This window comes from Phaethon aethereus (genome assembly GCF_964289735.1).
Source record: "Phaethon aethereus genome assembly, chromosome: 7".
Lineage (NCBI taxonomy): Eukaryota > Metazoa > Chordata > Aves > Phaethontiformes > Phaethontidae > Phaethon > Phaethon aethereus.
Genome location: NC_138583.1, coordinates 20,474,748 through 20,490,185, shown reverse-complemented (window position 1 = coordinate 20,490,185; position 15,438 = coordinate 20,474,748). Strand labels below are relative to the sequence as shown.

At 42.7% G+C, this 15,438-nt stretch overlaps 1 protein-coding gene across 2 annotated transcripts in view; it reads left to right on the top strand.

The window, feature by feature from the left end:
• Positions 1-11,492, top strand: part of MARCHF8 (membrane associated ring-CH-type finger 8) — a gene marked incomplete at its 5' end in the record, with an annotated part of 74,736 nt that extends 63,244 nt beyond the window's left edge. Inside the window, 5 exons of one of the 2 annotated variants that reach the window (XM_082002058.1) lie at positions 570-649; positions 951-1,796; positions 3,753-3,933; positions 7,753-7,900; positions 10,366-11,492. In XM_082002058.1, the coding sequence (XP_081858184.1) occupies positions 570-649; positions 951-1,796; positions 3,753-3,933; positions 7,753-7,900; positions 10,366-10,670 (1,560 nt within the window). In that variant the 3' untranslated portion in view covers positions 10,671-11,492. The remainder of the gene's footprint in view (positions 1-569; positions 650-950; positions 1,797-3,752; positions 3,934-7,752; positions 7,901-10,365) is intronic. The other variant, XM_082002059.1, reaches the window with a different exon arrangement.
• Positions 11,493-15,438: the final 3,946 nt, after the last annotated feature.

The window sequence follows — 15,438 nt, the reverse complement described above, 5'->3', positions numbered from 1 at the left end:
CGCAAAGTACGAAGAGTACTTCATGGAATGGTCTGCTCTGGCAGATGGTGTTCATGTGCATATGCTAGTATGGAAAATAAGTCACCAAATAGTGTCTGAGTTACTGAATTACTGACGGTTCTGTCTTGTAGAGAAAAAAACCCCCAAGCCTCTAATCTCTTGTCATTGGTTATAAGTGGAAGGATTAGCTATTATGTGGTAGCAAAGTTCCAACTAGTCTATACACACACCTCCATCTAATTATTCTAATTACTGTAGCATTGCTCATTTCCTGAGCTATTGTTCTGTGCAATGTTTGACAGCTGGCAGGTTCCGCTCCAGAGATGGCTGCATTTGACCTTGGGGGGAAAATGTTTCTGTTCCGATTTTTCCAAGGATGAGGCTATGTGACCTCCCTTTTTAGAATTTGACAGTAAAGCCACTTTCTTGCAACTAGCCCTTAAATGTCTGATGTAGAATGATACCTGACTCCTTATGCTGTGTTTAACCCTGAAGGTGATTTGCTGTGCATACCAAACTCTTCCGACTTGTGACTTGCTGTTTGTTTGTTTGTTTTAATGTCACTGCAGGCTGGAAGTCCAACCTCTATCTCTGCCCCTCATAGCTTCTCTCGGAGTTCTGTTACACCATCCAACCAGGACATCTGCAGGTAAAGTGTGTTGTTTGCATGACTACAGTGAAGCTCGTGCGAGGTTCAAATTAAGAAAAAACTGAAAAACACGTACATGGGGAAGTAAGCGATGTGGGGTTCCCATCTGAAGTGTCCCATTTGTTTGACCCGACTGCTGTCTAACACTGCTTTGTTGAATCCCACTGACTGTTTGGCCCCCCGCTATGTTTGCCATTCCCACACTAGCCGTAATTCTCATTTCTTCACTTTTAATTATATGTGTTCTCTTATGTAATTGTTTTTTACTTTCTGTGCTTTTATTCCACTGTTCTGCATGCAGTTCCAGTGCAGTGTTTTCTGAGTGTTGTCACCACAGTCCAGTGCAGTCTGCTGTTGTCTTGAAAAATCCTCACTGCCAGAGCCCTCTGACACAAGGGGTCACTGTGACAGTAATCTGTCAGGACACGTTACATGCAGCAAAGAGAAACTCCCGTGGGCAGGATCGGGGCCAGGCACTCAGGTCTGCTAAGAGTGTAAAGCCCACCCGCACTCTGAAATTCTCCAAGTCCCTCAATGACGTGGACCAGAAGGCACAGAGCACCAGTGAGTGCTTTGACTATATGGAGCGAACACGCTCGGAAGGCAAATTGACCCCGACTCAAGAGCAGTGTTTAAGGATTAACAAATTTCATCTTAAAGAGAGGAAACCGCTGAATCTCAGGCCTCTTACTTTTAGCAATTCTAAGCACTCCTACATCCCTTCCCTTTCCAACTACTCAAGTGCATCGGGAGGAGCAGAGAACAACAGCGCTGTACATATCCCCTTGCTGGAGGACAAAGTGGACCGTGACACCTCAAGGAGCAAAAAACTGTTGCGTTACCTTTTTTCCTTCTCCCACACCTCCAGCACCAGCAGCCTGCATAAGTTCCACGAACTGGAGAATTATTCCAGTCACTTCCAAGCTGAGAAATCCTCCAGCGTGCTGGTGGAAAGCACAGACTTCTCCTCTGATGATATGGGAGATGATGACGTCTTTGAGGACAGCACCTCAGTGAAACTGAAAACAAAAGAGCAGCGGGCGCCGCTCTGTTCAGTTGAGAAGGACAGTGACCTTGACTGCCCTTCCCCCCTCTCAGAAAAATTCCCCCCTCTCTCCCCTGTGTCTACATCGGGGGATACCTGCAGGTTGGTTTACCAGAGAACCACCTACCTTTGAGCCCTCCCATGTGCGGTGGTGACCGTTCTGCTTTCCCCTGCCTTTGTGCTGTTTCTGTCTTTTCCTTCACCCCGTCACCTTGCTTTTTAAATATGTGCGATTTGAAGCATGCAGCCTTCTCTCTGCTGTCCTGCATCCCTCTGGTGCGCTTAACAAGGCTACTAAGCAAGAGAATTTCCTTTGGAGTCAAATAAATTCTCTTGCAATTTGTTTCAGGTTTGGGGTTCTGAGATGGTGTTTTTTTCTTATCAGTGCCCAAACTGGGAATATCATGAGAGAATCAGCTATGCATATTAAAGGCCAAGCTGAACATGTCTTAGCTTTTAATGAGCTGTGTTGTCCTGATAGTCACTGCTAGTTTGGGTCAGAGGGTGGGGAGTCAGGAGGCTGTTTGAACATTGCTTCTGAGATCAGGTCAATATAGCTTAAGATTCCCCCCCCCTCCCCCCCCCATTTTTTCCTCACAGTTTGTATCCCACCATACTCTTACTTGTAACGGGCTTTCTGGATGCCTTAGTCAAAAGGGGGATCTCAGTGCTGGGTGTTAGTGGTGGGCCTGTGTGATGTCCGCAGTGTGAGGTCCAAAAAGGATGGGTGTCCTTGTTCCAGCTACAGAGGATTAATCGTGCACAGGTGGTGGGAACAGCCAGCTCTGGACTGTCTTCTTGGTGACTTGTCTTCAGGACTGCCTCATCGCAGCTCCAAAATGTGGCTGGGGAGCAGGAGTCACAAAGTACAGGAGCAAATGTCCCATCCCTCTACCTAGCATTTTACTATCCTAATCTTTCTCCTCCTTGACAGCACTTTATGAAACTGGCTTTGTTACTACATGCCAGTATTATTTGATTTCCCCCCCATTACCAGCAAAATCTAGTTCTGTACTGGCTTGTCATCAATAAGACACTTTTGTAATCCACCCACTCCTTCATTTCCACTTGCCAGCTATCAGCAAGGTCGCAAGAGGCAAGATGCTACACATCAGTAAGAGATTTCAGTAATAGACAGGGATGGCGGCATGCCAGAGTGTACTTCACATGTGCTTAGTAACTTATATTCATTCCCTGAGCTCCTTACCATCCCGCTTTCAATTCATGACCTCTTCCACATGGTTAGGAGGACTTGGTGACATTTGACGCAGCCCAAGGCTTGTGTATAAATTGAAGCTGGAAATCAAATGCCAGCACCTGGTAGTAACACTATATTGGGTGTCCTTGCTGTCTGCACAGTTAGGCTGTGAGGGAAATGGGGAATTTTGCAGAGCTGATCCTTCCTTAGCAGCTCTTGCAAAGTAGGAACTGGATAGCAAAACCATTAGTCTGTTTAGAGTAGGTGTATTTTGGGGAGATTCAGTGCTGTAGCTTTGCAGTGTGGATCTGTCTTGTAGCAGTTGGCACTAGAAATAATCACTTCTCTTGTGCAAAATCTAGGCTGCCTAAATTAATTCTTCTTGATACTGGGGTGGGATGTTTCACCATTGGTTTGAGAATTCAGTTTTATCTTCTGTTTCAGATCTTAATCCATGAGTAGCTGTACCTCTCTGCATATTTTGTCTTGGGAAGCGCTGTCTGATCTGTTTAAATGCTATTTTCAGTTAAGTGCTATTGTCCTAGATGAAGCATTGTCATTTCTTACCCTGTTTTTTCTCTCGGATATTGCATTTCTGTCAGGCTCTGTGTGTCCGCCTCATCTGTTGGAAAGCAGCTGTCTAGTTAGCAGTGTGTGTGCTCAGTTATTTTGTGCCTGTGTATGTGCTTGCGCAGCAAGGGAGTTCTTTAGTTTTAGCTCCTTTGTAGAACACGTTCCTTTGATATTGTATGTCTCAGGATCCTCAGTGGATAACCGTGTGTGATCACAGATATTACAGGCCTCTTCCACATCCTTTCTGCTTCCTCTTCTCCTAATGAGCAGCTTTGCTTCTGATTCAGGATATGTCACTGTGAAGGAGATGATGAGAGCCCTTTGATTACCCCCTGTCACTGCACGGGAAGTCTTCATTTTGTGCACCAAGCCTGCCTGCAGCAATGGATCAAGAGCTCAGATACGCGATGCTGTGAACTGTGCAAGTATGAGTTCATCATGGAGACAAAACTGAAGCCTTTGCGAAAGGTAGGCACAAGACCTGCTTCCCCAGGAAAATGCTTTGTTAAACACAGGCCAACTCTGAAGAGAGGCAGTCCTGGCCCATGAGCCTGCAGCACCCCCCACATATTTATCATGTTTCTGTGGCTCCTTAGTAAGTCTGGTCGGTTTTGTATAGATACAAAAGGATTTAAATTAACGCTCAGCCTGCTAAATTCAGTATCAGTGGGATCCAGCTCTGAGAGTTAGCTATTGTAGCCCGGCAGCTCTCAGTGTGTAAATGTACATACATATGCACACACATACACGTATGTGCCTGCAGCAACCTGATGCTTTTTCTTCACAGTTACATTTTAGAGCTGATGCACAAGGGTATTGGCTCTGCAGTCACCACGTTTCTTTTAAATACGGAGTTTTGTATTACTGTTACCTGCTTTAGTTTGCTGCTTTGAGATCCGCATGGCTTTTTAATTCTCCTGAAAATAGGAGGATTTCAGGTTAAACTTCCTTTAAATCACACTTTCTGAGTGTAATTTGGTTAAAAATTACAGCTTTTTTTCTTTTTAAAGAACAAACCTATTTTAGTGAAAATGTTACACTGTAAGTAGAATAAGGTTCAGCAATAAACATGTTTTAATTTTTACCTTTTCTTAGACTGTGAATGAGTAGGTTTTAGTACTTCAGGTTGCTAGGACCTGTATTTTTGTTTTATAGAAAAGTTCTTTTCATGAATCTGGTGCTTAAAGTGTAGGTACTTAAATGCTACTTGTATTGTAAGGCCAGTTTTCTGCCTGTATCCCTTTTGTTCTCCCACATCCTCTGGGCTTTCAATTTCAGTTGGTCCGTACCCTCAGGATTTTGAGATGGAAGTCACTGGTATTCTTAGCACAGACAAACTTTGTCACATCTACCAAAGTGGAAGAGGTAATAACAATAACCTCAGTCTGGAACTAGAATAAATGAGAAATGTTGAATTCATTTATGATGAGCCTAAATCATGTAGGGTGTGAAGTCCGGACTGCAGCCATCTGAAAGCTGTTACAAGGAGTTATCTGATTCCTAAAAGTGACTCCTAGCAGAAAATAGAGCAGATTTCAAGCAACTCTGTTTTTTACAGACATGTACAGTCTACAAAGTATATAGCTTAGCATGTCCAGTTGATAGGATGACCTTTGCTTATGACTGCCGCAAATCATAGCCTTCTAAGAAGTGCAGATTTTTCCTTGGTAGCCCCTTGGCACAGAGCATAGTACTTCTGAGCTGCAATGTTGGCTGTCATGGGCTCTGTTATCTGCACAGACAACGCTTTGCACAGCCCAGTCATAGGACATTAAAGACATGAGACTAGAGAATCCCAGGTAAAAAGAGTTGCAATAGCTGGCAGTTGGCTGCTGTTTTTTCTGTGCTCATTCTGCCTGGAGTGGGTGGGAAGCATTTTCTGAATATTTGTGCCCTGTGAGAAAAAGCTGTTGGGCACCTTCAGAAGTGAGTCACTCATCATCATTAGTTATATCTGAACAGGTCATCTAGGGGAAAGAGACCAGATGCCAGAAGATAGGGGCAGAGCCATAAACAGAAGGAGGAGAAGGAATTTACCTCTCAAATATATCTAAAGAGTCTCTTCAAGGTTCAGCTGCAGCCTGAAGATGAGCTGCCTCTGCATCTTCAATTCAGCCTTTATGATATCCTGTCAGTCAGGAGAAAATAGTCTGGAACTGGTGATTATGAACAGAATGGGACAAATAATAGGGCTTGTGCTTGTCTGTAGGGTAGAAATGGAATTAAACATCTTCAGAATGTTAAGGTTGTATCGCAGCACAGTGTATTGGTCTGTTCAAACACTAAGTTACTAAGGGAAGAGGGTGAGCAAAAAAACATGTTAGGGTTTAAGTGAAGATGAGGGGAGACAAGAGAGGGATGCTCTGTTTTAAAATCTCAGTGTTAAAAAAGAAGATATTCAGTCTAATTTTTCTGCTGATTTATTTTAACAACATTTCAAAAACCCAGAAATGCTGACTATTTTAACTGGGAAATGCCACATGCTGTGTCATCAGAATAATGCATTAGGGACCTACAGATTCTAGTTTCCTCTCTGGAGTAGTGCACAGTTTGGAGAATATCTTCTCTTTTGCTGTGCAGTCGTATCTCTTGAAGAGATGAGATGGTGTGGGTTGGTTTGGTAGCTATGGAGCCAGCAGTTCACAGGAGTTACTGTCCAGCGGAGGTGCTCAAGCTGTGGAACAGAAGAGAGAAATGTAAATTAGTCAAAACACAAGTCTATGTGGCTCTGTAAGAGCATTCACAAATAGATTTCACAGGCTTACATTTTGACAAATTAATTAATTTATACATTCTATCAAAAGTAAACAACTTTGTTTACTTGCAAAAGCAATTTTCTGTTTAAAACACAACATCCAAAGGGAATGTTTTGTCCAATCTTTTTCTAATAAGATTGAAAGAATGTAGCTTTCTATGTCATTGCTGGAAGTCTTCAATTCTTGTGCCATGATGAGATTTCGATGCTCACAGAACTGGAGACGTGGCTTGGACTGGCCAAAGAGATTATTGGCAAGACAGAGAGTATCTCAAAGTCTTTGTTTCAGGGTTCAAGCATTCTTGCAGCAATGGAAACAATAATTTAACATAATGGGTGATCTCAATCATACCAGTCAGGTCATCCCTACTCTCTTCCACATTATTCCTCCTTTTCAAAGTCCTCTTTTTCTACAAATTGTTGTAGGAGACATCAAATGCACGTCTCTAGAAACACATAGGTATGTATGAGAAGCTTATGTGCCCCAGTATATATTTTGTGAAAGTGTGAGAAAAGCCCATCTTAACTCTCTGTTCCAAGCAGATACGTTGAGGGATGTGTAACCCACATGCAAAAACTTTCATATATACATAGGGGAAATTGCCAAAAAATAATTTGAAAAAAGCTTCCAGGTGTTTCAGGTAAAAAAAACAAAACCTGTTTTTGAACAATTCTTTGCATATTAGAAGCATCTGTTATAATTGTCTAGTTTCTTTGTATCTTTCCTAAGTGACAGCAACCGGACTTTGTGGTTTCTATTTGGGCTGTATAAACATTATTGATAGATGCAGGTCTGGGTATTTAATTTGCTGCGTCCTCTCGCTTACAAAAGCTGTCATCCCAGTTCCACTGTATATTCCTGGGGCACACGCGTTTAAGTGCACTTGAAACACTGAAAATAAAATACAGGTGTCACTGCTGTAAGTGGTGTTAAATATACATGAAGACAGAATGAAACCCCCAGGGGTAGGAGGTGAGAACTAAAAACAGCCTTGACTGCGCACCAAGGGACTGTGACAGAGCTCAGTGTGAGGCGTCTTGCACGCACCGGTCGCTCGGATCATGTTCCACTCTTACTGCAGTGTTTCACGGAATGCCTGCCTGAGCGAGGGTGCCCTTTGCCGCTCCGGACACTCCGCGGTGACTGTGGGTACCCGCTGTTGAGCGGGGAACACGGGAAGGAGCAGCCTTGCTTGTGCCGCACACGGCCGCGCGGCAGGGTCCCTCTGCACGGGAGCTGCAGCTGCCCGGGCAGGCAGGGTGCAGCGGCATCGCGCCGGGGCTCCGGGTCGGAGCTGAGCACCACAGGTCCCCTCCGGCGCCAGGTCCGCTCCCGTTGCAGCCGGGCGAGGTGCCCGCTGTCGCACACGTTCTGCACACAGAGCGATAGTGCTGTCTGACTTTTAAAATCCGTGTTAGGGGGAAACTGGTCTCCTGCCTGGATTTTGTTCCTATCAGCGTTCTCTTTTTATACTCTCTAGTAACTGCAATAAACACCTAATCTCTTCCTCTGCTTCTGGGTTTCTTGCCAGTGGGAGAAGCTGCAGATGACAGCCAGCGAGAGGAGGAAGATCATGTGCTCTGTAACATTCCATATCATTGCCATCACCTGTGTTGTATGGTCTCTCTATGTCCTGATAGACAGGACCGCTGAAGAGATTAAACAGGGACAGACTACTGGTATGTTACTTGCTTATCTTCCCACTTACTCTCTTCGAATAATTATTTATCCTGAATGCAGGGAGGATGCGGAGAATGAGTGTGCAGGTAATGTATATACTTAGCCTGAGGTTGGGTTGGTTTAAAAGCATAGTTCTAAAATCATTTAGTTAAATCCGTGTAAATTCATCTGCGGGTGCTTTTTAAGTGTATTTCAAGTCATTTTAATTTGTATTTGTGAAATGCACAAATATGAGAGTTAATCCACTGTAGCCAGACAGAATTGCACTGCCTTAGCTAATTTAGTTTTGATTTGGAACGCTTACTGTGCAGATAAGGACGTAAGTATTTGTTTGCTGCTATGGGTACCTTTTAACTGGGCAAAACCAGAAGACTATTTAAAAAGAGAATTAGTAAGAGGAACCTAAATCCAAATCTTTGAGGTAAATCAACAGGGTTTTCTTTCTATTCTGTCATCTGAGAGGTGGGTTAGAACTAGTTTCCTGTGAGAGCCATGTTAGCCTGGAGAAATTTTTATGAGTGGTTGTGCCTGAAGGCAGAAGAGATTCAGGTTGATTCTTAGGACTCCAATCACGCAACTGAGAGGAGGTGCACTGCAGTTCATGTAGTGGCTGCCACCCCACTGCAGGGATGTCTTAACTGCTTGAATAGTAGGTTTTCTTTAGTACGCCAGCTGTAAACTTATCGAACTGAAATCTGTTTAGCTGCAAATTTGCAGCTGTCAGAGAACTGTTTCTCAAGCAGCTGAGCTGTCCCTGAAGGCGGGGTAGAAGGGATGGGGTTATCTACCAAGGCTGGGAGCCATTAAAATGCAAGCTGTCCTTGCTCACAGAGTGTTGCATGCCAACTAGACATGCAGTTGGAAAATGTTTTGCTGGTGATTGAAGATTGTCACCTGGGGAGGTAGCTGAGCATCAGTAAGCCTGCAAATCCACAGAGCTGTTACAGTCTCTTTAGAGCAGAATCACACTTCAAACGGAACAGTTTTGCTGCTGTTTCTCATTTGGGCTGTAGTTTGATTGCTCATGACTTCAGCCAGGAAGTTGCTTTGCATGAAATCTTTTTGTTTCTGTTCCATCCAACCCCATCTCTTCCATGTATGCTGAAAATTGTTGGCCTTTCAGTGTAAGGTTTCCATATAATAATGAAAAGTATATGCTTTCAAAGATTTATAGTCTCCAGGTTATTTTAGTCAATAAATATATTAGATGAATGTGAATAGAAGGGTTAGTGTGAATATTTAGTACTTGTTACAGTGCTGCCTTTGCTCCCTTCATTTGGATTCTAAATCTGGGGAGTGCTGTAATGAGCTGGGGAGTGTGGGGAGCGCGTGTGGGTATACATGCATGTCTCCACAGGGGCAAGCATATGCCATCACTGCTACAGATGGCATCAGATAGCTCACCTGTGAATCAGAGGTTGGGGTATTAATCGTGGGTGGGATTTCATCTGTAGTCACATTGCAGTGCCCTTTGTATTTTAGGACTAAAATATTCTCATTCCTCCCATGCTACCATGTATTTCCAAAAAAACATTGGCCCGTATCTTGGTAAAAACTTTGAATACTTGGGAGGCCATGATTTTATTCTCTGAGAAACCTGATACTGGGTGATTCAGCATGGTTTCATATCCATCTTGTGATGCCACTTTTCTTTAAAGGGAGAGAAACTCTGAGTGGGTACAGGACCTATGTAAGCAGAAGATGTATAAAATTAATACTGTCATTTAAAAGTAGTTGATAGAGATGTAACAAGATACAATGTCTAGAAGTTCAAGCTAGATGAATTCAGGAAAAGTAATGATGGTCATTTTTAATACAGAGGGTATGCTTGCCAGAATGCTTCAGCATCTCCAACACTTGCAGTTTTGCATCAGAAGAGATGCTCTAGTTCAACTGTAAGTTAGTGAGTCTGATACAGATAAAATTGCCTGGTCTGCATAACAGGCATGTCAAGCTAGTTGGTAACAATTGTTCCCTTTTGAGTTTAAAGACTGACTCCATGTAGGGTGTGATCACAGAGTGGAACAGACGTCTTGGGTCACTGAGTTGAATCTCCTGCTATGAAAAGGAAACCATGCCATAGAATTCCTTTCATAATCTGATCCAATTTTCATTTAAAAACAGGTGTAAAAGGACCTAAACTTATTACTGGCTGTTGCCTTGACTCTGTTTGTGATTGTGCTGCCCAAGGGCTCAGACATAGAGGATCAGTTGTTTTGTTTTTCCTCTGGTGAGTGAGAATAAATATGGTATGTGAAGTAGAAGTCTGCATGTGTTTGACTTGCAGGCGGGGCAGAAAAGGCCAAACAAGAAAAATGGCAAAATAAGAACAGTTTGCATGGCCCAGACTCTGTGACAGTTTCCTTAAAGGATGTTTTTGAGAGATCCAGTGTAGTTCAGCCGATACTGACCTGGTCCTTTTTTTTTTTTTTTTTTCCTTCTTTTTTAATTTTCATTCTTACAGGGATTCTAGAGTGGCCATTTTGGACTAAGCTGGTGGTTGTGGCTATTGGTTTCACTGGAGGACTTCTGTTCATGTATGTACAATGCAAAGTGTACGTACAGCTGTGGAAGAGACTTAAAGCTTATAACCGAGTAATATATGTACAAAACTGTCCAGAAACTAGCAAAAAGAATATTTTTGAAAAACCTGCACTAATGGAGCCAAACTTCGAAAGTAAAGAAATGCTTGGGGTTCACCATTCAGACACAAACTCTTCACATTACACAGAGCCAGAAGACTGTGCTGCAGAAATCCTTCACGTCTGATTGCTGGGTGGGAGGGATGTTTCTGTATGTCCTTGAAGATTTAAAATATCATTGTTTACTGCAAACTGCTCTACCTTTTTAAAATGGGCTAACAGCTGAGGGCTGGCGGATGAATTTTTTTACATTTGTTTTTGTTGGAATTTTTTAAAATCCTTTTAGCATATCTGTCAATGTCATCATGGTTACATACCTCTCAACGCTTTGTCTCTCATACTGGCTGATCAAAGAGCCACAGGGTACTGGGTAGAATGAGCCTTGGGTTTGGTATCAAGCAAGCCACTAGTGAACTGTCATCAACTTCATGGAGTCTGTTACTTTAGAAGATGACTCTAAATGATTCTGGAATGTGTGTAGAGTGGGGTTTGTTTGTTTGTCTGTTCTTTAAGCATGATGAAGGAGGTTGTCCCAGCCGCTGAGGAAAAAGAGAGAGCGCAAAAGTCTAATCTACCGCTAACACTGCCACTAACATTTTGTCTTAGGCAGCAGGTGTAAAATTTTGCTTTACATATTGTGATGAGACTTACAAAGCATATAGCACTTTTTAAAATCTTTATTTTGTAATATGTATGTCAAATAAGAATGAAACTTGAAAGAATGTGTCATTTTCAAAACATTTCTTCATTCTTTACCCCATCTATTCTTCTGGAACATAAACCTCTTGCCTTATAAAAAAAAAAAAAAAATCCAACCTGTGCTTTCCAACACATGCCCACATTATCTTACTAAACATAACACTAAAAAACTCTGCCTCTTTGCGTTTCCTTTGAGGAGCAATTTTTTTCAAAGGATATTGCACTTGTGACTTGTGTGTGGGGAGTAATGGATGTGTACAGTGTTCATTTTCAATGCATAATGGTTTCAGTGCTCTGTTTTGAGGATTGGTTTTGCTTTTTATTTTTAACAGGTCAGACCATCAACACACCTGCACATATATACCTGATGTAACTCATTCCAAACCCTTTGCAAAGGGTTTGTTGCTGTATTGGTAAAAATGTGAGCTGTTACGGAAAAAAAGATACTTAGTCAATACAGCTGAAATTGGTTTTCCTTCTTCAGTGCTGTGTCATGTGTCAATTACCCAAGGATTTGATCCTGTCAGAAGCGATGCTGAGGTCAAAGTCTAGGAAGTAGATATTGCATTAAGTGGACGAGTTTAAAAATACCTGCCTGGTTTTAGTCCTGATGTGACGCATTATGTGATCAGAATAGTTTTGTCTGTGCTTTTGCATTTGGGACTGGCTTTTTAATTAGTCAGCCTCAATGAAAAGAGAAGGACAGCTTTAAAATGTGTTTGTAGTGCTTTAGGCAGAGTTGCCCAAAGCCTGGGGTGTCTGCTGTTAATTCGCTTGACCAATCTGCGTCACTGAACCCCTGCCCAGCTTCAAGCCTTCATTTAACCACAGTCCCAGTGCGACTGGAGCAGAAACGAAGCCCCACGAAAAGTCAACACAGAGGAGACCCCGGCATGTGGAAGCTGACTTTCTCTACCTGAACCCTATTTAAATCTCTGTAAAGTCAATGATCATCTTCTGGTTGGTCTTAGTAGGAGTTGTCTGGACTTCTCAGTTAGTTAAAAGCTGTTTACGTGTTGAGATACTGAACTAAATCCCCAGCTCTGTTCAGGTTTTACTTAGTCTTTTGCAAGTGCAAATTTCATTGAGCAAGTTCTTTTCGTAATAAAAGTAGTTGCTTTAAGACTTCCCAAAGAATGACAGTAAGAGATCAGTGATTTTTTTTTCTTAAAATACAGTATTAATTTATTTCTAAATTAATCTTTTGAAAAAAGGCAGAGAAGGGACTAAGGTAAGACAACACGCACCAGTGGTTTCTAAGAGCTGTTGGAGGAAAAGCGTGCATGTGCCTTTACATGATCTCATGCTTGAAGCCAGTAAGGCTGTGATCTTCATTAACAACCTGGTACCCTGTTCTTGAGAGGTTTTAAAACACCCAGACCTCTAGGCAGTCCTAGCAAAGCTGCACCGGCATGGGTTTGTGTACTGTGCGAGGTGTCAGGATGTCCCATGCTTACGTGATACTGGCAGACAAACCTTGCATACTCTGCAAGCATTGGGGCAGCAGTCTTCATGACCACACACATGTAGAGCTTGCCTGCGATAATTTAAAGTGCAATTACTCAAGTTCTTTCCCGAGCTCTGCTGTGGGTGATCCTCTTCTATTATGAGAACCCGGATAATACACTGTCTTGTTTTGTTTTCATTTTGTTCTGTGAAAAGATTTACTAGATAAACTCAGGTGGATTAAATATCAGGTCTTGCACACCTTCATTATGTTCTTCTGAAATGCCCAGGTGCACAAGGCTTACATGGCTACGAGGTGCTCACATTACAGCTGCAAGATGCACAGAATCAGCTGCTGACCGATGCTGTGCATGTTCTCATCTGATCTGTGGCCAGTAGGTGAAATGAAAACAGACAAGTTCTGGTATGAAACCTGCTTGTTCTCCAGCTCACACCTGAGAGGCACTGGTGTCTGACTGATGTTCTGACAAGTGCCAGTATGGCATACTGTAATGTGCTGGTTCTGTTTCAGCCACTGTCATATGTTAACCTTGGTGAAACATTGTGAATTCTCATTTGGTGTTTTGGAAGCTCCATGTGGCACGTGCTAGGTAGTGTTCAGTGTATTCAGGATGCTGAAGGTTTTTGCTATGCCTGTGTGTATTTTGGGAAGAAAAATAATCTCCAGCAAAATCATCTGAGGAAAAATATTTGCAGATGAAACTGTTTCAGCCAGCGTTGCTGCTAACCATTCCCTCTCCCAGGAGGTCTTTTCTGAATTAAAGTTAAGGCCTAATATTTAAACTCTTCATACTGTTTAGGAATGCTCATACCAGGAAGAGCTGCAGAAGAGATCTGTCTGTCAGGGGTTTTCATTTGTGCTGGTCACACTTCCCATGCTGGTTCTTGCTTGGTGTTAACAGTGGGCTTCTGGAGCTGCAGTTCTGTGCTTCTGCATGGTGCCATCAAATGGTGAGAAAGCTGGATGGTGCTTTTTCCTTCTTTCTCCTCAAGAAGATTCTGTTGACTTGTTTTCAGCTTCCAACTGCGAGGCACTGATACTAGCTTAGGTGAGCTAGCAGCAGTAAGGGGAACGACCACCCCCCATCAGATCAGGCTTTCCAACACTTCCTTCTGGCAGCTTTTGAAATGACTGAAAATAGAAGTCAGAATATTTTTAGTCCTTGTTCCTTGGCCAAAGTTAGTTTGGGTTACCTGGGACTTTGCTGAGACCAGAATTTAAGTAGGAGGGAATATAGGCTTAATACCATCTACCACGATCCCTTTCCTAGATTGCCAGAGCCTTTGCTGATATGCCCCATGCTCTAGACATCTGACCAGGCTCCCATTCTACTGATTTAAAACCTGTCCAAAAAAATGCTGTCTGTGCCAAGGGAATTTCCCTGCCGTAGTATATTTGGTATATCTGCCAGGTTGTGAACATGCATTATGTTAGAAATACAGGCATGTGCTGCAGAAGGTTAATCCCCTTTAAGAGATCAGGAGATGTTAAATTCCTATGAATTCTGTCTTCAGCTGTAACCCTGTATTTTGGGAGCAGGGGTGGTGTTTAAAATGCTGCCCTGTGTTCTGAAGAGATGGCCAGACCTAGGGACAGCTCCCTCTGGTTGAATGTCATTGAGATTGGCTTTGCTTCAGCAGGAGGGATTCAACACAGGTTACACTCAGCCTGCGAGGGGTTAGAGAAGTGCTGGGCCTCTGTGCTGTGTCTGGGAAATCCTGGGAAGCAATAGGAACTCCCTGCCCGAGCCTCCTCCTGCCAGTCCCCTGTACTGGTCAGGACATCAGTCCCACTGGTGGCGGTGCTGTAAGGAACGGGGGGTGCTTGGTGTCCACTCGCGGTGCATGGACACGGCCGTGCGCGGGAGCCGGTTGCTTCTGCCATGTGTTTGGCTGGGTAAGTATGTATGACAAAGTGGGACCCAGGTCCAAATTTCTGCTAAAGCTGAGGTATGTTAAGATACAGATTTCTGGTGTAGCCTGCTGTGGAGATTGTGGCCAGCAGTGAAAGGGAGGTTGATGATTCTGGGTTGGATTCATATCAAATATGGGTGAAACATGGCAAATAAAAAAGCAAGGATGTTGCTGGCTGGATTTTCACAACGTTACGTTAGATACGCAAAGAAGACTTCTAAGTGGGACCTTTTATTTTGTGATTATTTTTTAGTTTTGAGATGTTGCAGTGTCTGTATATTCCAATGAAGTACTGAAAGCACTTGTCTTTGTATAGAAGATAACTGTTCAAAGAATTGCAGCTGGTCTTGTATTTAGGTAAACATTTGTAGATAGGTAATTGTATAATGTTAAACAACTTTACACTGGCACGTGTTGTATAGTTTATACAAGACACTTCACACTTCTGCAGAATTTTTTAGTTAGTAAATTTCTAGTAACTTAAATGTATAGTTTTGTATCCTTTCATGTATGATCATTTTCTCAGTATTACCACTTGCAGAATTATTTTTAGTTTCTTAAACTGTAATTGGTTATTTGTGTGTGATACACAGGGTTATTGACTGCAGCAATAAAGTGTTTCTATAAAAAAAACCCAGAACAAACCAAAACTATTATAGTATCCATTTTGTTTGGAAAAGCATTAGAGGCTCATGCAAGAGAAAAATTGAGCTCTCCAATAGTAAGATGATTGAAGTGAATTACTTTCACTGGAGTAAACATGGAACTTGATGGGTCTTCGGTGTAGCAGGCCAACGTGGAGTAGCATCCCCTGA